Source organism: Carcharhinus amblyrhynchos, chromosome 14, assembly GCF_965287045.1.
Source record: "Carcharhinus amblyrhynchos chromosome 14, sCarAmb.v2.hapA, whole genome shotgun sequence".
NCBI lineage: Eukaryota > Metazoa > Chordata > Chondrichthyes > Carcharhiniformes > Carcharhinidae > Carcharhinus > Carcharhinus amblyrhynchos.
In genome coordinates, this window is record NC_137337.1 from 6,296,941 (window position 1) to 6,320,106 (window position 23,166).

The window sequence follows — 23,166 nt, forward strand, 5'->3', positions numbered from 1 at the left end:
GTTTGTTGATGACTAGATTAAGGGAACAGTTAACTGCTGCCCATTACTGGGTGGTCCTATTAAATTGCTTAACCTGCACGCCAGTCAAACAGCATCCTAAAGAGCACATCCCATTAAAACGTGATTTGATCTGGAAATGCAGCCAGATAAATGTTTATCATTCCGAGTTAGCAAGAAGGTTCCCCACAATGGGCGTGGAATCAAATCCACTCAGGAGTTTAGCTCCGAAATCTCTCAAGACTTGTCCCTTGACAATTTGCAAATTCCTGCAAAATTTCTCATTATCATTCGCATATTTTCTACAAGATAACAGATCAACTCATAATCCACATCCTGTTCGCAAATCATCTGATCCGATAGTGTAAAGAAACATCTCTACAACGCTTCAAAATATTTATGGGTTTTTTCTTCCCTTGGGGTTTGAGCATATTTTTTATATATTCAACAACAACTTGCATTGATATAGAACCTTTTTTTATATACCTATACATTTTTTAAGGAGATCTTTTTCGGTACTCAGCAGAAATATATTCCGATGGTAAAGAAGGAACGTAGGAGAAGGGATAACCAGCCATGGTTATCTAAGGAAATAAAGGAGAGTATTAAATTAAAAGCTGATGCATTCAGAGTGGCTAAAAGTAGTGGGCGATTAGAAGATTGGGAAAGATTTAAATATCAACAAAGAATGACTGAGAAGGTGATAAAGAAAGGAAGGATAGACTATGAAGCTAAACTAGCACTAAATATAAAAAAGGACAGTCAGAGTTTTTACAAATATATAAAGAGGAGGAGGCTGGCTAGAGTGAATGTTGGACCCTTGGAGCATGAGAGGGGGGATTTAGTGGTGGGGGATGAGGAAATGGCTGAGGCTTTAAATAAGTTTTTTGCCTCGGTCTTCACGGGGGAGGACACGAATAGTTTGCCGGGTATTAAAGACAGAAGGATGGTAGGAGTTGAGGGCCTGAATGCGATTACTGTCACTAGAGAGGTAGTGCTTGATAGACTAATGGGACTGATGATGGACAAGTCCCCAGGACCAGATGGAATGCATCCCAGGGTTCTGAAAGAAATGGCAGAGGTGATAGTAGATGCCTTAGTGATCATTTACCAAAATTCACTGGATTCCGGGGAAGAGCCAGAAGATTGGAAAACGGCTAATGTTACGCCATTGTGTAAAAAAGGTAGCAGACAGAAGGCAGGGAATTATAGGCCGGTTAGTTTGACATCTGTAGTTGGAAAAATGTTCGAATCCGTCATCAAAGAAGAAATAGCGAAGTACCTAGAAAAGAATGGTTTGATAGAGCAGACGCAGCACGGATTCGTTAAGGGGAAGTCATGTTTGACGAATTTATTGGATTTCTATGAGGATGTGACTAGTACGGTAGACAGAGGGGAACTGGTGGATGTGGTGTTTTCAGATTTTCAGAAGGCGTTTGATAAAGTGCCACACAAAAGGTTGCTTCAGAAGGTTAGGGGGCATGGAGTTGGGGGTTAGCATGGATAGAGGATTGGTTGTCTAATAGGAAGCAGAGAGTTGGTATCAATGGGTGCTATTCTGGTTGGCGGTTGGTGACTAGTGGAGTGCCCCAGAGATCGGTGCTGGAGCCTCAACTATTTACCATTTATATAGATGATCTGGAGGAGGGGGCTGAGTGTAGGGTGACGAAATTTGCTGATGACACAAAGATGAGTGGAAAAGCAAATTGCGTGGAGGGTGTGGAAAGTCTGCAGAGGGATCTGGATAGGCTGAGTGAGTGGGCGAGGACCTGGCAGATGGAGTATAATGTTAGCAAGTGTGAGGTTATCCACTTTGGCAGAAATAATAGTAGGAGGGATTATTATTTAAAAGACAAAAAGCTGCAGCAGGCGACGGTGCAGAGGGACCTGGGGGTCCTTGTGCATGAGTCGCAAAAACCCAGTCTGCAGGTGCAGCAGGTGGTCAGGAAGGCGAATGGGATGCTGGCCTTTATAGCGAGGGGGATAGAATATAAAAGTAGGGAGGTCTTGCTGCAACTGTACAGGGCACTGGTGAGGCCGCAGCTGGAGTACTGTGCACAGTTTTGGTCGCTACACTTGCGCGACGATATTTTGGCTTTGGAGGGAGTGCAGAGGAGGTTCACTAGGCTGATACTGGAGATGAGGGGGTTGGACTATGAAGAGAGGCTGAATAGGCTGGGTCTGTACTTGTTGGAGTTTAGAAGGATGAGGGGGAATCTTTTAGAGACATATAAGATAATGAAGGGGATGGATAGGGTAGAGGTAGAGAGATTCTTCCCGCTTAGAAAGGACAGCAGGACTAGAGGGCACAGCCTCAAGATAAGGGGGGGTGCAGTTTAGAATAGAGTTGAGGAGGAACTTCTTCACTCAAAGGGTGGTGAATCTCTGGAATTCTCTGCCCATTGAAGTGGTGGAGGCTGCCTCGCTAAATATATTTAAGTCACGGGTAGATAGGTTTTTGATAGACAGGGGAATTACGGGTTATGGGGAGAAAGTGGGAAAGTGGAACTGATCCACTTCAGATCAGCCATGATCTTATTGAATGGCGGGGCAGGCTCGAAGGGCTAGATGGCTTACTCCTGCTCCTATTTCTTATGTTCTTATAACAATGTTTCACAGGAGTGTTACCAATTGAAGCGAGTAAGGATGGTTCGGCAAATTGATTGAGATCTTAAAATAAATTTTACCGGGGCGTCTTACAGGAGGGAAAGAGATTTTGAGAGGGAATTTCAGAGTATTCCGGCAGGAATCCGGTTTAAGAAGGTTGGGTTTCTGGGTGAGGTTTCACCCTTTGCTACACTCAACCAGAGGGATCAGGAAGGACTGCACTGTCCCTGGGCAGATCTTATAGAAATGTATAAGATTATGAAGGGGATAAATAAGATAGAAGCAGGGAGGTTGTTTCCACTGGCGGGTGGAACTAGAACGAGGGGGCATGGCCCCAGAATAAAGGGGAGCAGATTTAGGACTTTTTCACCCAAAGGGTTTGAATCTGTGGAATTCCCTGCCCAGGGAAAGAGTTGAGGGCAGCTGGTTGCATGTTTTCAAGGCAATGATAGATAAATGTTTGAACAGAAAAGGGATTAGGGGTTAGGGTGAGGGATTGTGATTGTTGTGAACGATCCTTTACACTGATGCGCTCGGCTCACTCGGGATAAGGATTTCTGTGGAGCTCCCTCCCCTGGATAATTCTCCATCACCATTCACACCTGGACGGGGCCTGTCCTTTTATCATTTTCCCAAACTTTCATTCCACTGGAATGAAGGCAGGCTGGAATCCAGCGATGCGCTTCATCCAATCACCACCCCCAAGGGCTAGTGAGTAATATCTGTGTGTCAGGCTGTTCGTCCTCGCCGGAGACAGCGGGATGGGATCAAGGGACCAGATCCTGGAGGAGAACTCAAGTTCAGATAGAGTTGGGCTTGGATTAGCCGTCAATGCGGGGGAAAGGCAGAGTCTGGGGTTCTGGCACTGGGGAAATCTTGCAAGTTCCAGGTCTTTGATTGCCACAGCAATGGGGGACATCAGCCAACCTCCTTCCCACTGTGAGAGGACACAGTTTCACATCACAAACCAATCAAGGTTGTTGATTGTAAAAACACAAGTAGAGGCAGCAGGAGACCATTCGGCCCGTCAAGCCTGTTCTGCCAGTCTGTACAATCATGGCCAATCTGATTGTGGCCTGCCCCCCTGCCCATAACCCTTAACTCACTGCTCAGTCAAAAATCTGTCTAACTTAGCATTGAATATATTCACAACTCCAGCCTCCTGTGTTCGCTGGGGGAGAGGAATCCAAACACTAATGACCCTCTGAAAGAAGAAATTCCTCCTCTTCTCAGCTTGAAACGGGACACCCCTTTATTTTAGAAACATAGAACAGTACAGGCCCTTTGGCCCTCAATGCTGTGCCAAGCTTTGTCCAAACCCAAGATCAAGCTATCCCACTCCTTATCATTCTGGTGTGCTCCATGTGCCTATCCAATAGCCGCTAGAATGTTCCTAAAGTGTCCGACTCCACTATCACAGCAGGCAGTCCATTCCACACCCCAACCACTCCCTGAGTGAAGAGTCTACCTCGGATATCCCTCCTCTATCTCCCACCATCAACCTTATAGTTATGCCCCTGAGTAACAGCAGGATCCCCATGTTCTGCACTCCTCCACGAAGGGAAGCATCCTCTCGGCATAGAATCCCTACAGTGCAGAACGAGACCATTCAGCCCATCGAGTCTGCAATCCCACCAAGGCCTTATCCCTGTAATCCTACTTATTTACCCCACTAATCCTTCTAACCTAGGCATCCCAGGACACTATGGGTCAATTTCAATGTGCCTAATCTGCAAATCTTTGGAGTGTGGGAGGAAACCGGAGCACCCGGAAGGAACCCATGCAGACATGGGGAGAATGTGCAAACCCCACACAGACAGTGACCCGAGCTGGGAATCGAACCCAGGTCCCTGGCGCTGTGAGGCAGCAATGCTAACCACTGTGCCATCCCAGATCCTATAAGGCATAACATAGAATGTAGCTATCAGGCAGTAGGGTGGGGATAGATAACCAGTGAAGAAGGTTTTGGGAATGGGGAGAGAAGGAAGTGCTGGGGGGGGGGGTGGACAGTGTTTCCAGGAATGCCGGAGGGAGAGTCACAGGACAAGAAAGAGCCATTGGAGAGGAATGGAGATAACCACTGAGGACTGGGACCAGGAGGGAAAATGCTGGAAAATCTCAGCAGGTCTGGCAGCATCTGTAAGGAGAGAAAAGTGCTGAAGTTTCGAGTCCAGGTGACTCTTTGTCAAAGCTGGAATGTGGGTCTTTGAGCTTTAAGCTCTTTGAGTTTCGACAAAGGGTCATCTGGACTCGAAACATCAGCTCTTTTCTCCCCTTACAGATGCTGCCAGACCCGCTGAGATTTTCCAGCACTTTCTCTTTTGGTTTCAGATTCCAGCATCTGCAATAATTTGCCTTTCTTCCTGAGGAGTGGGAATTAACTGCTGGAGCCCAACAAAGGCTTGAGGGAGTCCAGGCGAATTGTAGAGAGATTCTTTCCAATTAGAAAGGGAACCAGAATTAGAGCGCACAGCCTCAAAATAAGGCGGGGAGGGGGTAGTTTAGATCGGAGTTGAGGAGGAACTTCTTCTCTCAGAGGGTGGTGAATGTCTGGAATTCTCTGCCCGTTGAAGTGGTGGAGGCTGCCTCGCTAAATATATTTAAGTCACAGGTAGGTAGATTTCTGACAGACAAGGGGATTAAGGGTTATGGGGAGCAGGAGAGTAAGTGGAACTGATCCACTTCAGATCAGCTATGATCTTATTGAATGGCGGGGCAGGCTCGAGGGGCTAGCTGGCCTACTCCTGCTCCTATTTCTTATGTTCTTATGTAACAGAGGGAAATAATCAAATCCTGGGCTGCATAATTAACATTGAATCCAGATCCCCTGACTATCGGCACTTCGCTGACACCTCAGATTAGACAATGGACAGTAATACGGGAAGGTAATTAAAAGGAGAGGAGCGTCTTCTGAATTATAAATGAACACAGCACGCCACAGGAAACATTATATATTGGGGCTAATCACTCTGATCAAAGAGCTAGTTTAATTACCAAGCAGATAATAAAACACAAATAAATCTTCAGAGAACCAGTTTAAACAACACTCAATAACACAGCACCCTCTTAAAGAGTGGCACGGTGGCACAGTGGTTAACACTGCTGCCTCACAGCGCCAGGGACACAGGTTCGATTCCCAGCCTCGGATCACTGTCTGAGAGGACTCTGCACATTCTCCCCGTGTCTGCGTGGGTTTCCTCCGGGTGCTCTGGTTCCCTCCCACAGTCTGAAAGACATGCTGGTTAGGTAGATTGGCCGTGCTAATTTCTCCCTCAGTGTCCAAAGATGTGTAAATTAGGGGGATTGGCAGGGTAAACATGTGGGAATCGGGCTTACATGGGATACTCTGTCATCACTCGAGTCAGTGCAGACAGTGGGCTAAATGGCCTCTTTCTGCACTGTAGGGATTCTATGTTGCTGATACAATGCATCAGTGACACTCTGACCTTTCAACCTTAATCCCACTGAACGTGGAAAATTGATGGACCTGGCCATGTTTACTCCTGTCTCATTTTGCACTGAGGCAACAATTAGAAGAACACGAGAGTCAAGACCATTTTGTTGTGTCTGTCCAGTATTGTCTACTTCCTGTTGAAGGAGCTGTGTCAAGGGGAATGGGGTGCAATGTCAAAACTGGATCACAAACAATTCCGGCTCCTGAGGCACGGATAATTACAAAACCGACGCTTTGAGGAACTGACAGAGAGGCAGCGCAGGGATGGGAGACTGATTGGATCTGAAACCTGGCCCAGTCTGAAGAGGAAACGGGCCGGCAGATTGATAACTCATTCACGTCAAAACTGGTCTGAGCGCAAAACAAACCAGAGTTGGAAGGAGTGCCACGTGTATCCGCTCCCCGTCCTCTGGTGATGCGTCAATGGTAACTTTCAGCAGAGGCAGGTCAACACCTCACCCAACAACCAAAGTACAGGAGGAGGAAAAGAAACAGGAAGGTGAGTGTTCCTGTGATGCTGGGTTGGAAATGATGGGTTGAAGAGGAATATTTGGGGAGGACAGATTACCAAGTGTTAGCTGGTAGAAAGATAGAGGGAGGGACTGAGGGCTCTATCCTTGATTCGATTTGGGATTAACGAGTATTTACACGAGGGTTTGGCTGCAATCAATTTTTTTTAAAGCTCATTCCTGGGACAGGGGTGTTGCTGGCTGGGTCAGCATTTATTGAGGAGGTGGAGATACCGGCGTTGGACTGGGGTAAACACAGTGAGAAGTTTCACAACACCAGCTCAAAGTCCAACAGGTTTATTTGGTAGCAAAAGCCACTAGCTTTCAGAGCACCGCTCCTTCATCAGGTGAGTCCTGACAAAGGGTCAGAGGCCCGAAAGCTAGAGGTCTTTGCTACCAAATAAACCTGTTGGACTTTAAGCTGGTGTTGTGAGACTTCTTACAGAATTTATTGCCCATCCCGAGTTGCCAGTAGGCAGTTAAGAGCCAACCACATTGCTGTGGCTCTGGAGTCACATGTAGGCCAGGCCGGGTAAGGGCGGAAGATTTCTTTCCTTAAAGGGCCTTAGTGAGCCTGACAATGGTTCCATGGTCATCAGTACATTCCTAACCCCAGATTTTTTTTATTGAATTCAAATTCCACTCTCTTGCTGTGGTGGGATTCGAACCCGGGTCCCCAGATCATTAGCAGAGTTTCTGGATTAATAGTCTAGTGATAATCCCACTAGGCCATCGCCTCTCCACACGCTCTGTGAGAAGAGGACGCTTGATCAGTCAAATGACCTTTGTGGGTTCTTGAGGGTTTCCATGGCGATCGGTGCTTGGATGTTTGTAACCACTGCGAGGAATAGGGACATCAAAAACTGGAGAACACCCAGCCCCTCAAGCCTGCTCTGTCAACCAACTAGATTATAGCTGGCTTCAACTCCATTTATTCCATTACCCTTACACTATCTTTCATTCTTGGTCTTTAAACCTCTAATTGACTCAGTGTCCACTGCCTACTGGGGGGAGAGAATTCCAGCTCTGAACTATCCCTTGTGGAAGAAGCTGGGTTCAGTTTCCGGCCTCTCTCTAACATGTTGGGGCCGATCCCATTCCTCCCGACGTGGACCGTGAAAAGGTCCATTGATGTCGGGAGGGGTTTCCGGTCATGCTTATCCCAAAGCCAGAAAATCCCACCCCATGTTTCCAATATTTGATTGCAACTTGCATTCACAAAGCAAATTCAATGGAAAACGTCCTTGGATGCTTTGCTGGAGCGATTATTGAACACACTTTGACACAAAGCCACGGAAGGTGACATTAGGACAGCTGAAAAAAGCTTCTGTCAAAGGGGGGGATTTTAAGAATGGTTTAAAGCGGGTTAGAGAGGCAGGGGGGTTTGGAAACAGAATTCCAGAACTGGGGGCCCTAGGATCTGTCAACACCCCAATAGTGGAGTGATTGTAAATATATATGGGGAAGCGATGGTGCCACGGTATTATCATTGGGTTAGCAATGACAGAGACCCAGGGTAATGCTCTGGGTACCTGTGTTCGAATCCCATCACAGCAGATGCTGAAATTAGAAGTTTGATGATGAAACTGTTGTTGATGATCATCTGTCTGATTCACTAACGCCCTTTCGGAAAGGAAATCTGCCACCCTTACCCTGTCTGGCCTACATGTGACTCCAGATCCAGATCTGAAGTGCCCTCTGAGGTGGCCCAGCAAGCCATTCAGTTTGAGGGCAGCTGGGCATGGGTAACAAATGCTGGTCCAGCCAGCAATGCCCACATCCTCTGGGCGAATAAAAGGAATAATTAGGGAATTAGAGGCATACCGATATCCCGGAGGGGTGTGGGACTGAAGGAGATTCCAGACATTGGGAGAGGCAAGGTCATAGCGGGATTTAAAAACAAAACAAGAGTTTTCAATTTGGACATTCTGGATTGGGAACCAGTGGCTGAAATTTTCCCGCCATTCCTGCCAGCTGGATCTTCCAGTCTCGCTGAAGGCGACCCTCCTGCCATGGATTCCCCAGCGGTGCAGTGGGTGCAAACAACCGGAGAATCCCAGTGACAGCGGTGGGACTGGAAGACCCCATTGCCGGCCAATGGTGGGCCCCCTCCAATGCTGGAAAACAAGCCGTGAGAGTGTGTGGAAAATCCCACCCAATGTAGGTCACTACCTGGGCAGAAATATGAATAAACTCCCATCTTATTAAGGGATATTGTGCATTCCGGTCTGTGTTAACCTGAATGGTAATTGGACCAATTCAAATGTAGCTGGGGTTTATCAGAGTCATCTTTCTAAGGAAAGGCAGAGGAAGGAAACAAGTTTGTATCGCTAATATTAAACCTTAGAGTGCTGACATGAACAAATCCACTGTCTTTGTTTCAAAGGCATCAGGCAATATCCAGTCATTCAGAACCTCAAACAGATCAAGAACCAACACCACAGAGAAGTTAGGAAACTTAATGTCAAACTTTACAAAGTTACTCCTTTTAAATTTTTAAGTGGCTACGTTAGAAGGGCACACTGATTGGAGTAAATACCGAGAGATACTTCCTGGGCTGATTGGTCTATTACTGTGCTGGGAATTCTGTGTAATATCTCAGGAAAAGACCCATCCTTCAGGTTTCTAGGTGTCCAGATCACCAACAACCTGTCCTAATCCCCCCCATGCCAATAATATAGTATAGTTAAGAGAGCCCACCAACGCATCTACTTTCTCAGAAGAATAAGGAAATTTGGCATGTCAGCTACGACTCTCACCAACTTTTACAGATGCACCATAGAAAGCATTCTTTCTGGGTGTATCACAGCTTGGTATGGGCTCCTGCTCTGCCCAAGACAGAACTACAGAAGGTCATGAATGTAGCCCAATCCATCACGCAAACCAGCCTCCCATCCATTGACTCTGTCTACACTTCCCACTGCCTTGGCAAAGCAGCCGGCGTAATCAAGGACCCCCACGCACCGTGGACATTCTCTCTTCCACCTTCTTCCGTTAGGAGAAAGATACGAAAGTCTGAGGTCACGTACCGACCAACTCAAGAACAGCTTCTCCCCTGCTGCTGTCAGACTTTTGAATGGACCTACTTCGCATTAAGTTGATCTTTCTCTACACCCTAGCTCTGACTGTAACACTACATTTTGCACTCTCTCCTTTCCTTTTCTATGAACAGTATGCTTTATCTGTATAGTGCGCAAGAAACAATACTCTACACTGTATCCTAATACATGTGACAATAATAAATCAAAATCAAAATTGAATCCTTGCTTGGAGTGGATACTGTGAACTCCAGACTGGAGTTTAGACTGGCAATCGCGCTTAACTGAAGCAAATGGTAAGTGATAGCACGTTTTAATCGTTATTCTTGGTATCATAATCCCAATCGTAAATTGAAATCAACTAATTAAATATCACAGCCTGCGCTTACTTTCTGCAATCTGACTGTTCATTGAAGTGTATCAGTCTGGTGCAGGCTAAGCTGGCACAGGATTAGCTTGGCTGTGAGGAGAACAACTGTGACAGCATCTTTCATTCATCCTTTATACCCGTCTCTCCCTCTCTCTTTTACCCTTTAGTTTTGGATGGAATGGGTGTGTGGGTGGCAAGCCTGGCATTTGTTGCTCATCCCTAATTGTCCTTGAACTGAGTGGTTTTCTAGACCATTGCAGAAGGCAGTTAAGGTAGAAGCCAGCTGTAGGCCAGACAGGGTAAGGACGGCAGATTTCCTTCCCTAAAGGGCATTAGTGAACCAGATGGGTTTTTACAACAATTACTGATAGTTGTCATGGTCACCATGACTGACCCCAGCCTTCAATTCCAGATATATTATCGGAATTCAAATTCCACAAGCTGCTACGGTGGGATTTGAACCTGTGCCCCAGAGCATTACTAGTGCAGTGACATTACCACTTCGCCATCATCTGTCCCTGTTATTCACTATTAATGGTTTCATCTACAGCTCAATGGGTGGCATGTGGCACAGTGGTTGGCACTGCTGCCTCACAGCACCAGGGACCCAAATTCTATTCCTGGCTTGGGTCACTGTCTGTGCAGAGTCTGCATGTTCTCCCCGTGTCTGCGTGGATTTTCTCCGGGTGCCCCAGTTTCCTCCCACAGTCTGAAAGACGTGCTGGTTAATTGCATTGGCCGTGCTAAATTCTCAGTGTACCCAAACAGGTGGCAGAGTGTGGCGACCAGGGGATTTTCACAGCAACTTCATTGCAGTGTTAATGTAAGCCAACTTGTGACACTAATAAATAAATTTAAACAACGGTTAGCAGTGTCGCTTCTGAATTAGAAGCTTCTGCTCAGGGCTGGAGCACATAATTCAGGCTAACAGTCTCAGTGCAGTACTGATGGAGTGCCACATTGTTGGACCTGCAGTCCTTCAGACCAGGTGGATTGAGAAAATCCTGACACACAGTTTGAAGAAACGCAGGAGAATTTCTCTAGAGTCTGGTCAATATTTATCACTCAATGTCATTTAGACAGATTGTCTGCTCATTGTCACACTGCTGCTTGTGGGAGCTTGCCGTGTACAAATTGGCTATTGCGTTTCCTATGGTGACTACTAGTTCCTCCATGGTACGCCTTGATCAAGAGCCCAGTTACCAGCCAATGAATACCCTTTTCCACTGAGATATAAACTGTCGTGATTGTTTGAAATTTGGTATTCTTGTATTTGTCCTGAAGAGTGTAAGATGAAAAATTTCAGCAACACATCTCTCTTTTCAACGATGTACAAGTTCTGTACAACCAAGCAACTACTCAAGATGTTAAAGGGAACAGACAGGGTAGGCGGAGAAACAGTTTTTGCTGGTTCAGGATTCTAGAACACAGCCTCGACACGGTCTATATTTAGAGGCAGCTCTTTTAGGAGTGAAAATAATAAGCACTTTGTCAAGGAAACGGCAAATGATGCAAAAAGTCAACTGTTAATTTTAAACCCGAGATTGACGAGATTTTTGTTAACCCAAGGTTTTAGTGTATATGGGACAATATGTTTAATGCATGGGTTTTATGTATACGAGAGAAAGACAGTTGTGATACGGAGCAGGCATGATCTCACTGAATGGCTGCAAATAGCTCTTTGTGTTTCTATATTCCTGTCCTTGTTTCTGCTGTTGTCACGGACTTCACAGCTTCTGGATTTGGAACGTATGAAATGGATAAGCAATATTGAAACTTAACAAGATTCTCTGTTTCGCCAGAGGCTGGCAGCTTTAAATTAGGAAAAGTTCAAGTAGAGGACCAATCGGCCTGCTTGGTGGACCCCCCCCCTCCATTCACCACCTTCAACATCCATTCCCTCCGCTACCGACAATTACTGGCAGCAGCGTGTAAGATCTACACTGCAGGAACTCACCAAGTATCCTTCCAAACTCATACCATCTTCCACTTAGGGCAGCAGGAACATGGGAACACCTCCACCTGCAAGTTCCCCTCCAAACCATTCTCCATCCTCTGTGAATGAATTCCCCTGTCTACATCAACGAGAAGTAGAAATGTTCCAGAGCTTCAAGAATTTTGGTGTCCAGATCATCAACAACCAGTCCTGGTCCCCCCATCCCGACACTGTGGTTAAGGAAGCCCCACCAACGCCTCTACTTTCTCAGAAGACTAAGAAAATTTGGCATGTCCGCTGCAACTCTCACCAACTTTTACAGATGCAGCATGGTAAGCATTCTTTCTGGTTGTATCACAGCTTGGTATGGGCGCCTGCCCTGCCCAAGATGCAAGAAACTACAAAAGGTTGTGAATGTAGCCCAATCCATCACACAAACCAGCCCCCCATCCATTGACACAATTCCCGCTGCCTCGGAAAAGCAGGCAGCATAATTAAGGACCCCATGCATCCCGGATATCCTCTCTTCCACTTTCTGTCAGGAAAAAGATACAAAAGTCTGAGGACACGTACCAACCGACTCAAGGTCAGCTTCCTCTCTGCTGCCATCAGATTTTTGAATAGACCCACCTCGCATTAAGTTAATCTTTCTCTACACCCTATCTATGACTGTAACACTACATTCTGCACTCTTTCGTTTCCTTCTCTATGAACGGTATGTTTGTCTGTATGGCATGCAAGAAACAATACTTTTCACTGCATACTAATACATGTGACAATAATGAATCAGATCAAAATCAAATCGAATTAAAAATCACCATCCTGATTTGGAAATCTATCACCATTCCTTCACTGTTGCTGGGTCAAAATCCCGGACCTCCCTCCCTAACAGCATTGTGGGTGTACCTACCCGTCAGGGACTGCAGCAATTCAAGAACGCAACACACCTCCATCTCCTCAAGAGTAACTAGGAATGGGCATTGAAAATTTCGTCTGTTGCCCATGTCCCATGAAAGAATAAAGCAGAGGAGAATGAGTGGTGCGTACAAACCCTGTGTTTTTCATTGAAATCTAACCCAGACTCTGCTAACTGATTCAATACACTTTGTTCTGCAGAGGAATCTGATGCTATAATTTGCGATCTAATTTAAATCATTAAGAAGGGTTAAGAAAGACCACATAAAGTTTAATGTCACAAAATGTGAAATAACTTAATAGTCCATAAATGGTAAGATTTTAAAACCCTACTGGTTCCAGCCTCGGATGATTGTCTGTGTGGAGTCTGCACATTCTCCCCGTGTCTGCATGGGTTTGCTCCAGGTGCTCCATTTTCCTCCCACACTCCAAAGATGTGCAGGTTAGGTGCAGTGGCCGTGCTAAGTTGCCCCTTGGTGCCCCAAGTTGTGTGGGTTTGATGGATTAGTCATGGTGACTAATCCATCAGGGATAGGATGGAGGGGTCGGCCTGAGGGGCTGAATGGCCACTTCTGCACATCTTTGATTAATGTGGTTTGGTTAATGAATATCTGGAGAGACGAAGATTGAGAGGCGACTTGATAGAGGTTTATAAGATGTTGAGAGGAATAGATAGGGTGGATTCTCGGAGGCTGTTTCCCAGGGCTGAAATGGTCGCTACGAGAGGACACAGGTTTAAGGTGCTGGGGAGTAGGTACAGAGGAGATGTCAGGGGTAAGTTTTTCACTCAGAGGGTGGTGAGTGAGTGGAACCGGCTGCCGTCAGTGGTGGTGGAGGCGAACTCGCTGGGGTCTTTTAAAAGACTTCTGGATGAGTATATGGGATTTAATGGGATTGAGGGTTATAGATAGGCCTGGTAGGTAGGGATATGATCGGCACAACTTGTGGGCCGAAGGGCCTGTTTGTGCTGTAGTGTTCTACGTTCTATCACCTTATATGGCTTGGTGTCAAATATTGTCTGATAATGTTCCTGTAGAGACCTGGGATGTTTTTACGGAATGAAAGATGCTCTATATATGCAAGTGGTTGCTATGAAAATCCAGGTTGACACTGACGGAGTGCTGCACTGCTGGGGGTGCAGACGTCAAAATGCTCAGATGATGTCAAAGACCCCATAATACTATCTGAAAGAGGAGCAGGGGAATCCTTCTCCAGTATCCCGACCAATATTCATCTCTCAATCAACCCCACAGAAAGACAGATTATCCAGACATTATCACATTGCTACAGCTGGGAGCTTGCTGTGCACAAATTGACTGCCGTGTTTCCTACATTACAACATTGACCACACACTTCAAAATGTACCTCACTGGCTGTAAAGCACCTCTGAGATGGCTGACAGTCGTGAAAGGCGCCATGTAAATGCAAGTCTTTCCTTTGTTCAAATGGCGTAAGGCAATAGAGGAGCCACAGATTGGCTCATTAGCAGGACTGTGTGAATAAGAATATCAAAAAGATAAAATGTATCTTTGGATGTTTATCTGTAGCCAGAGAGTTGAAAAGCCAAGAGATATTGTTGAATTTATCGGGATGGTAAGCTGTAACAGAAAGATTTGGACAGGGTATTACAGCAAGGTTATAAAAATAATGAGGAAAGGTGCGGTGTAAATTCACAAAGATGAGGCCAGGGTTAAAGGTTGCAATTCTGAAGCGACACTCGAGAGCTTAAGACCTTCTGTCAGGAGAGCTGTGAACGTCTACGAGGAAAGCTAGTGGAGGTTGTCAGGACAACGAGGGCTAACGATGAGATAAATAATAATATTGTTTCCGCTGGTTGGAGAAACAGTGATGAGAAGAGACAAAAGGGGTAAGCGGGGAAGTCAGAAAAACTCCAGCTGGTTACAATGTGGTGATCTCTACCTCAGATCATGAAAAATAGGAGCTGGAGAAGGCCATTCGCACCATCAAACCAACTCCAGTAAGGTCATGGCTGATTTTCCACCTCAATTTCACCATCCCACAATATCCCAATATTCGATGAGTACTTGGGATTTAATGGGATTGAGTTATGGATAGGCCTGGTAGATAGGGATATAATTGGCGCAACTTGTGGGCCGAAGGGCCTGTTTGTGCTGTAGTTTTTCTATGTTCTATTCCCTGATTCCTTGAGAATTCAAATATCTCTGTCTTGAACATACTTTAATGACTGGAACATCCACAGCCCTCCGGGGTTGAGAGTCCCAAATATTCACAACACTCTCAATAAAGTAATTTCTCCTCACCTCAATCCTGAGTGGCCGATCTGAATTCTGAGATCACGCTCCTGTGCCCTCAACTCCCCAGCCAAGGGAAACATCCTCCCAGAATTCACCCTCTCAAGCCCCGGAAGAGTTTTAGATGTTTCAATTATGCCATCTATTATTCTTCTAAGCTCCAAACACTATAGGCCCAGTCTGCTCAGTGTCTCCTCATAGGGACAATGTTCCTGACTCCAGAAATCCAACCTGGTAAACAAACCTCTGTTCAACTTCCAATAAAGCAAGTACATCTCTCCTTAGGTAAGGAGACCAAAACTCTACACAGTTCACCAGTCAAAGTTGGGATTTATTTAAGAAGTGAGTCTGATTGTTATGTCGAAAGCAAAGAAAATTAAACAGTGAAGTACATACAGAAGAATGGAGTAACATTACAACACAACGACTGCCCAATCACCCCAAAAAGTTCATACCATGTTTAAGTTTTTACTATGTTCCACATGAGCCTATTACACCATGGAACATAGAACATAGAACATTTCAGCGCAGTACAGGCCCTTCGGCCCTCGATGTTGTGCCGACCAGTGGAACCAATCTAATGACCCTCTAACCTAAACTATTCCAATGTTATCCATATGCCTATCCACTGACCATTTGAACACCCTTAAAGTTGGCGAGTCCACAACTGCTGCAGGCAGGGCATTCCACGCCCTTACTACCCTCTGAGTAAAGAACCTACCTCTGACATCCGTCCTATAATTACCACCCCTTAATTTAAAGCTATGTCCCCTCGTGTTAGCCATCACCATCCGAGGAAAAAGGCTCTCACTGTCCACCCTATCTAACCCTCTGATCATCTTGTATGCCTCAATTAGGTCACCTCTTAACCTTCTTCTCTCTAACGAAAACAACCTCAAGTCCTTCAGCCTTTCCTCAGAAGACCTTCCCACCATACCAGGCAACATCCTGGTAAACCTCCTCTGCACCCTTTCCAATGCCTCCACATCTTTCTTATAATGCGGCGACCAGAACTGTACGCAATACTCCAAGTGCGGCCGCACCAGAGTTTTGTACAGTTGCAAGCAGGTAGTTCATGTGGAGAAATGCACCACTCTTTTTGTGCGGTAAAACTCTACGACAATGACATAACCTTGATGGGCAGAACAACCTGTTGCTCGCCTGTAACAACCTATGGTTGGGAACAGCCAGGCCATTCAGGAGAGAAGTTATTTTGATTTGATTTGATTTGATTTATTATTGCCACAAATAATAAATTAACAAACAGCGAAAAGTATTATTTTTTGCGCGCTATACAGACACAACATACCGTTCATAGAGAAGGAAATGAGAGAGTGCAGAATGTACTGTTACAGTCATAGCTAGGGTTTAGAGAAAGATCAACTTAATTCAAAGGTCTGACATCAGCAGGGACGAAGCTGTTTTTGAGTCAGTCGGTACATGACCTCAGACTCGTGTATCTTTTTCCCGAAGGAAGAAGGTGGAAGAGAGAATGTCTGGGGTGCGTGGGGGTCTTTAATTAGACTGGCTGCTTGCCAAGGCAGTGGGAAATGTAGATAGTGTAAATGGATAGGAGGCACTTCTTGAAGCAAACGATTGTAAAAGTGCGCAATTCTCTCCAGTAATAGTTTTACCTCTGAGATTGATAGGTTACAGGGGGATATGGAGCCAAGGTAGCTGGATGGAGTAATTACACAGATTGGATTGTATATTTAGGATTATAGTCTATGCTTGAAGGCATGAATGACCAATTCCTGTTCATATATTCCTAATTATATTCCAATAACTGGCAAAAAGGCAAACCTCACCTGTGTCCATCTTGTAAAACTATTCAATTTCCCTTTAATGTGGGAATTACTGTAAAAGGATATTCTGGCTTCATTCAAAATTCAAGCATCCTTTACTAAATAAGAGAAATTATCTCAGTAATTTCTGAATTGCCATTTAATTACTTTAATTTGAAATACTTTCACTCTGCAAAGCAACTTAATGACAACCAGTTCCTCCTCTTGCATTAAGTTGGAAGTAGTGTGGGCGGCATTTAAATTCAGCACACATAATCTATACCAGGTCACATATGTCAATTGTAGCTCATTAGTAGCACATTAACCCTTGGACCACAAGGTTCGGGGTTCAAATCCAACTCCGGGGCTTGAGCGCAAAGAGAAAGACTGACACTCAGTGTAGTACTGAGAGTGTGCCCATCCATGCAGCAGTCTCTCAGTACTGCACTGTCAGAGATACTGCCTTTCAGTATATGATGCTTAAAAGCTGATGCCCCTTCGGGGAGATGTGAAAGGTCCCAAGCTGCTATTTTGAAGCCCCGGTGGCTTATCCCTGGCATCCTGGTTAATACCAACCAACACCATGACTCCCACATTACAGTTTGTGGGATCTTGCTGTACAGATATTAACTACCATGTTTCTTACATCACAACAGTGAATACACGTTAAAATGTATGTCACTGGCTGGAAAGCACTTGGGGATGCCCAGTGACTGAGGAAAGCACATAAATGCAGGACCTATTGTTATATAAGTTTACAGTAGAAAATAAAATAGAATCTTGTGATTCAATGGGAAATAACTGACATTTGTAATCTTCACTTGTGAAAAATTCAGAACAAACTTAACTCAGTTTCTCCTAATATTATAACCTCCGATAATATACTGAAATATTATAACCTCTTATCATATACTGAAATATTATAACCCCCATATATACTGAAATATAATGTCCTATACTATACTGAAATATTTTATAACCCCTATAATATACCAAACTATTATAACCCCAATAAATACTGAAATATAATTTCCTATGCTATACTGAAATATTTTATAACCCCTATAAGTATATTGAAATATTTTATAACCCCAGTAAATACTGAAATATAATTTCCTATACTATACTGAAATATTTTATAACCCCAATAAATACTGAAATATAATTTCCTATACTATACTGAAATATTTTATAACCCCTATAAGTATATTGAAATATTTTATAACCCCAATAAATACTGAAATATAATTTCCTATACTATACTGAAATATTTTATAACCCCTATAAGTATATTGAAATATTTTATAACCCCAATAAATACTGAAATATAATCTCCTATACTATACTGAAATATTTTATAATCCCTATAATATATTGAAATATTTTGTAACCCCTATAACATACTGAAATATTATAACCTCTTACCATATACTGAAATATTATAACCCCATAATATACTGAAATATTGTAACCTCCTACAATATTCCGAAATATTACAATCTAGCCTATACTGAAATATTGTAACCTTCTACAATATACTGAAATATTATAACCCCCATAATATAGTATATTGAAAAGTTATAAACTTGATTGACACCCCATCCACAGCCTTAAACATCCACTCCCTCCACCACTGACGCACAATGGCAGCAGTGTGTACTATTTACAAGATGTCCTGCAGCAAGGCTCCTCAGGCAGCACTTTCCAAACTCATGACCCCTACCGTGGAGACGGCAGAGGGCATCAGATGCACGGGAACATCGCCAATTGTAAATTCCCCACCAAGTCACACACCATCCTGATTTGGAGATATATCGCCGTTCCCTCACAGTCACTGGGTCAAAATTCTGGAACTCTCTTCCTAGTGGCACCGCAGGTGCACCCCAGTGGTTTAAGAAGGTGGCTCACCACCACCTTCCCAAAGGCAGTTAGTGATGGGTAATAAACGCTGGTCCAGCCAGTGATGACCACATCCCATGAATGATTTAAAAGAAGAGCAGGAATGGCGAACGACAGGAATATTGTGTATAAAATATGAACTCTAGGGAAGCAGGTGATTGTTGGGTGGTGAGGGCGACACATTGGACCATGAGTTGACTATTCATAGCCCCATTCCACTGGTCATTTAGACAATGGCTGATCTGTCTCTCGACTCTGTTTGCCTCTCTTGGTTCCATAACCCTCGCTTAACAAAAATCCATTAACCTCAGTCCTGGTAACTCCAATTGGTCCAAGCTTTAGCGGGGAGAGGTTCCAGATACCCTTTATCTGACAAGTGCTTCCTCATTTTCTTTGAGCTAGTTTCTTATTTTGAATCCTCCCTTGATTGAAGACTTTTGCCACTTCAGATACTTCCGTGTGATCACCCCACAGCCTTTTATATTCAAGGGGATGCAATTTATGCAATTGGTCCTCATAATCTAACTCAGGGAGCCCAGAGTGTGTGACATGCCCGTGGTTTAGATATCCCTGAACAAGGACTTCTGGTCTCAAAAGGACAATGCAGGTTAGGGCATTGCTGATTAATATATTGGGGCTCGTGTGCTCTGTTCTTGCCCATAGAAAGCTGTGTAAAAAGAAATAAAGCTTCCTTTTATCCAGAAAGTATTTTTCAAAACCTCAGCATGTCCCAAAGCATGTACATGAAAGTTTACTGAATATGTAACTCTGTCATTTAGCCCAACAGGTGATGCTCCATCCATTTCGGCCTCCTTGCTCATTAGAGAATCATTGAATTCTTACAGAGCAGAAGGAGGCCATTCGGCCCATTGAGTCTGCATTGACTCTCCAAAAGAGAATCTTACCCAGGCCCACTGCTCCCCGCCTATCCCTGTAACCCCCTATATTCACCATGGCCAATCCAACCAATCTCCACAGCTTGGACACTGAGGGGCAATTTAGCATTGACACTCTCCACACTTCCCGCTGGCTTGGAAAAGCAGCCAGTGTAACTTAGGACCCCACATGCCCCTTCTACCTTCTACCTTCTTCCATCGGGAAGAAGATACAAAAATCTAAGATCAGATACCAACCGACTCAAGAACAGCTTCTTCCCTGCTGCCATCAGAGTTTTGAATAGATCTCCCTTCCCCTAAGTTGATCTTTCTCTACGCCCTAGCTACGACTGTAATACTATATTCTGCACTCTCTTCTTCCCTTCTCTGTGAATGGTATGTGCTATCTGTATAGCGCACAGGAAACAATACTATTCACTGTATACTAATACATGTGACAATAATAAATCAAATCAAACCAAACCTGTAAATGTTCAGACTGAAGCATGTTCTTAAACTGCACAAATGTGCATTTTAACCAGTGAGATTATTATGTTTGAGTTTGATTAGTTTACTTAATATCTAATCTAATTTTAGCCAATCAATAGAGTCATTCTTAACTGCAGTAACTGTTACAATATAAGAACACCACAGCTAATTTACAGACAGCAAAGTTCCCGCAGGCAATAGGATGTTGTTCAAGGAAGAATGAGCGGCCCCCAGACTCCGTGTTGGTCTGAACTAAAGCCGTGTGGTTTTTCAGCACTCCTGACCGTGCGGCATTCCCTCAGTGCTGTACTGGGAGTATCGCCCGGTTTGTGTACTCAAGCCTCTGCTATGGAAGTTGAACCTGTTACTTTGACTCTAGAGGGGACAGAGATGCAGGGTGGTTCACAACCCGCACCCCCATGGGCAAGGCCAAGGGGGATACGCTGCGATTTTCCAGCTGTGTCACACCTGGTGAAGAGTGCATTAGAGCGCAGCGGGGCTGGAGAATAGTGAGCGAGTGGTTTATCATGTTCTGCACCGGCACCAAATCTCGTTGGTGTTTTCCCCACCCTTCGCTCCTGAAGATAATCTGCTTCTCACCCTTACGCTATAGCTGAGTGAGCATTCAAATATGCAGAGTCCATTCAAACCGGATCTTCCCTGATCCTGGGATCTTCCGACCCTCGGCGCGGTGAGAATCCGACGGGAATCACCATTCATCTCCATTAATGGAGGCCAGGCAACATAGGGAGGAGGGGGCTCAGAGACCCCCCCGGTGCCTGGGGACATGGTTGGGCATTGCCCATCTGGCAATGCCAGCCTGGAAGTGTCAGCTGGCACCCAGGCACTGCCATGTGGGTACTCTCAGCTTATCAGGGTCAGTGGCAAGGGGGCTGGGGCATGAGGGGGTGAAGCCTGAGAGAGAGGATCGTGAAGGAGCCATGAAGGAGGACCCATTGGGAGGGTTCGAGAGCTCTGATGCCAGTGATCTTTATTGGTGAGGGGGAAAGAGAAACATCCCTTCAATGGTGGAGGGGGGGGGGAACCCCAATGTCTGTGGGCAGTGGAGGGGTGGGGTATCCTCAATTTCAATTTAATACAGTGCCCGACCTCTGTGAAACTAGGTTTGCCATGTGTTTAAGCTCCATCCACCCCTCTCATAACCAGTGCAAAACCTGTCCTCTCTCAAAACATCACTAAATATGGGAAAATTACATCTGGCATTAGGAAGAACATAAGAACCAGGAGCAGGAGTCGGCCCTCTGGCCCCTCGAGCCTGCCCCGCCATTCAGTAAGATCATTGCTGATCTTTTTGTGGACTCAGCTCCACTTACCCACCCGCTCACCATAACCCTTAATTCCTTTACTGTTCAAAAATCTATCTATCTTTGCCTTAAAAACATTCAGTGAGATAGCCTCAACTGCTTCACTGGGCAGGGAATTCCACAGATTCACAACCCTTTGGGTGAAGAAGTTCCTCCTCAACTCAGTCCCAAATCTGCTCCTGCTTATTTTGAGGCCATTCCCCCTAGTTCTAGTTTCACCCACCAGTGGAAACAACTTCCCTGCTTCTATCTCATCTATTCCCTTCATCATCTTATATGTTTCTATAAGGTCTGAATTCCAATGAATGTAGTCCCAGTTGACTCAGCATCTCTACACTAACCAATCCTCTCAACTCCGGAATCACCCCAGTGAATGTTGGCCAGGATTCCACCAGTTTGATCCAGGAGTGGCTGGGAACCAATTTTCTTTTAGGGAATTTCCGCCCTCGGGCCAGAATTTTCCCATCCCGCCCGCCAGGGGAACGGTAGCGGGCAGCGGGCGGACTCCGCGACGGTCCATCGACCTCGGGAGCGGGAATCTGGCCTGGGGCGAGCGAGGCCGGAAAATCTCGCCCTGAGACCGGAATTTTACTGAAGCTCCCGCCCCCCCCATCCCGGGAGCGGACTCGGTTCGGGGAATTTTTCCCGTCGGCTTGGGGCGGGATGGTATGAACCTTGGGCGGGATCAAGCTGGTAAAATCCCACCCTCAGAGGGTTCCAGCGCAGGAAGAGGCCATTTGGCCCGTCCTGCCTGTGCTGGCCCCTCTATTCCAGTCCCGTTGGCGTTTCTAACTGTTGGCGGGGCTGAAAAGTTGATCCAGTTGATGGTAAACTTTGTGTTAGTCGCGAAGCTTTGCCCGGTGATCCCTGTGGGATGCTGCCTTACCGATGGTGGAAACCACGGTGCCGACAAAGTAGAAGCTGCCGGTGAAGTCCCAGCGGGGGCGGATCGCGTCCACCCGCACCCCCGCCACGCTGGCTCGCTCATAATCCCGCAGGAAATCCCCCAGCTCGGCCCGGCTGATGTTGTAGCGCCGGCTGAAGTTCTCCTTCCTCCGCTGCCACTGGAGCTGAGACTCCCTCTCCCGGGGCTGCTCGATGGCCGAGAAAACAGCAGCCCGCACACCAGGTACAGGGCGATCAGCAGCGCCAGCAACCCAAAGCGGGCATTGTCCTCATTCAGGTGGCACAGGCAACCCCCCTGCCAGCCATCACCCTCCCCTCCCTCCAGGGGCAGGGGCAGGGAGGGAGGGAGGAGGCAGAGAGGAGAGGGAGGGAGGAGAGGGAGAGAGGGAGGGAGGAGGCAGAGAGGAGAGGGAGGGAGGAGAGGGAGAGAGGGAGGGAGGAGGCAGAGAGGAGAGGGAGGGAGGAGGCAGAGAGGAGAGGGAGGGGGCAGAGAGGAGGGATGGAGAGAGGAAGGAGGGAGAGAGGGAGGAGGGAGAGAGGGAGGGAGGGAGGGGGGACAGAGGGAGGGAGAAGGCAGAGAGGAGAGGGAGAGAGGAGAGGAGGGAGGAAGAGAGGAGGGATGGAGAGAGGGAGGAGGGAGAGAGGGAGGGAGGAAGAGAGGGAGGAGGCAGAGGAGGAGGAGGGAGAGGGAGGAGGCAGAGAGGAGAGGGAGAGAGGAGGGAGGAGGCAGAGAGGAGAGGGAGGGAGGCAGAGAGGAGAGGGAGGGAGGAAGAGAGGAGGGATGGAGAG

At 46.0% G+C, this 23,166-nt stretch overlaps 1 protein-coding gene across 1 annotated transcript in view; it reads right to left on the minus strand.

Annotated features, from left to right (window-relative positions):
* kcnk13a (potassium channel, subfamily K, member 13a) overlaps positions 1-23,166 on the minus strand; it is a 46,704-nt gene that overhangs the window by 20,199 nt on the left and 3,339 nt on the right. The window contains 2 exon segments of the mRNA XM_080202100.1: positions 22,358-22,588; positions 22,591-22,722. Of these exon segments, the coding sequence (XP_080058226.1) occupies positions 22,358-22,588; positions 22,591-22,722 (363 nt within the window).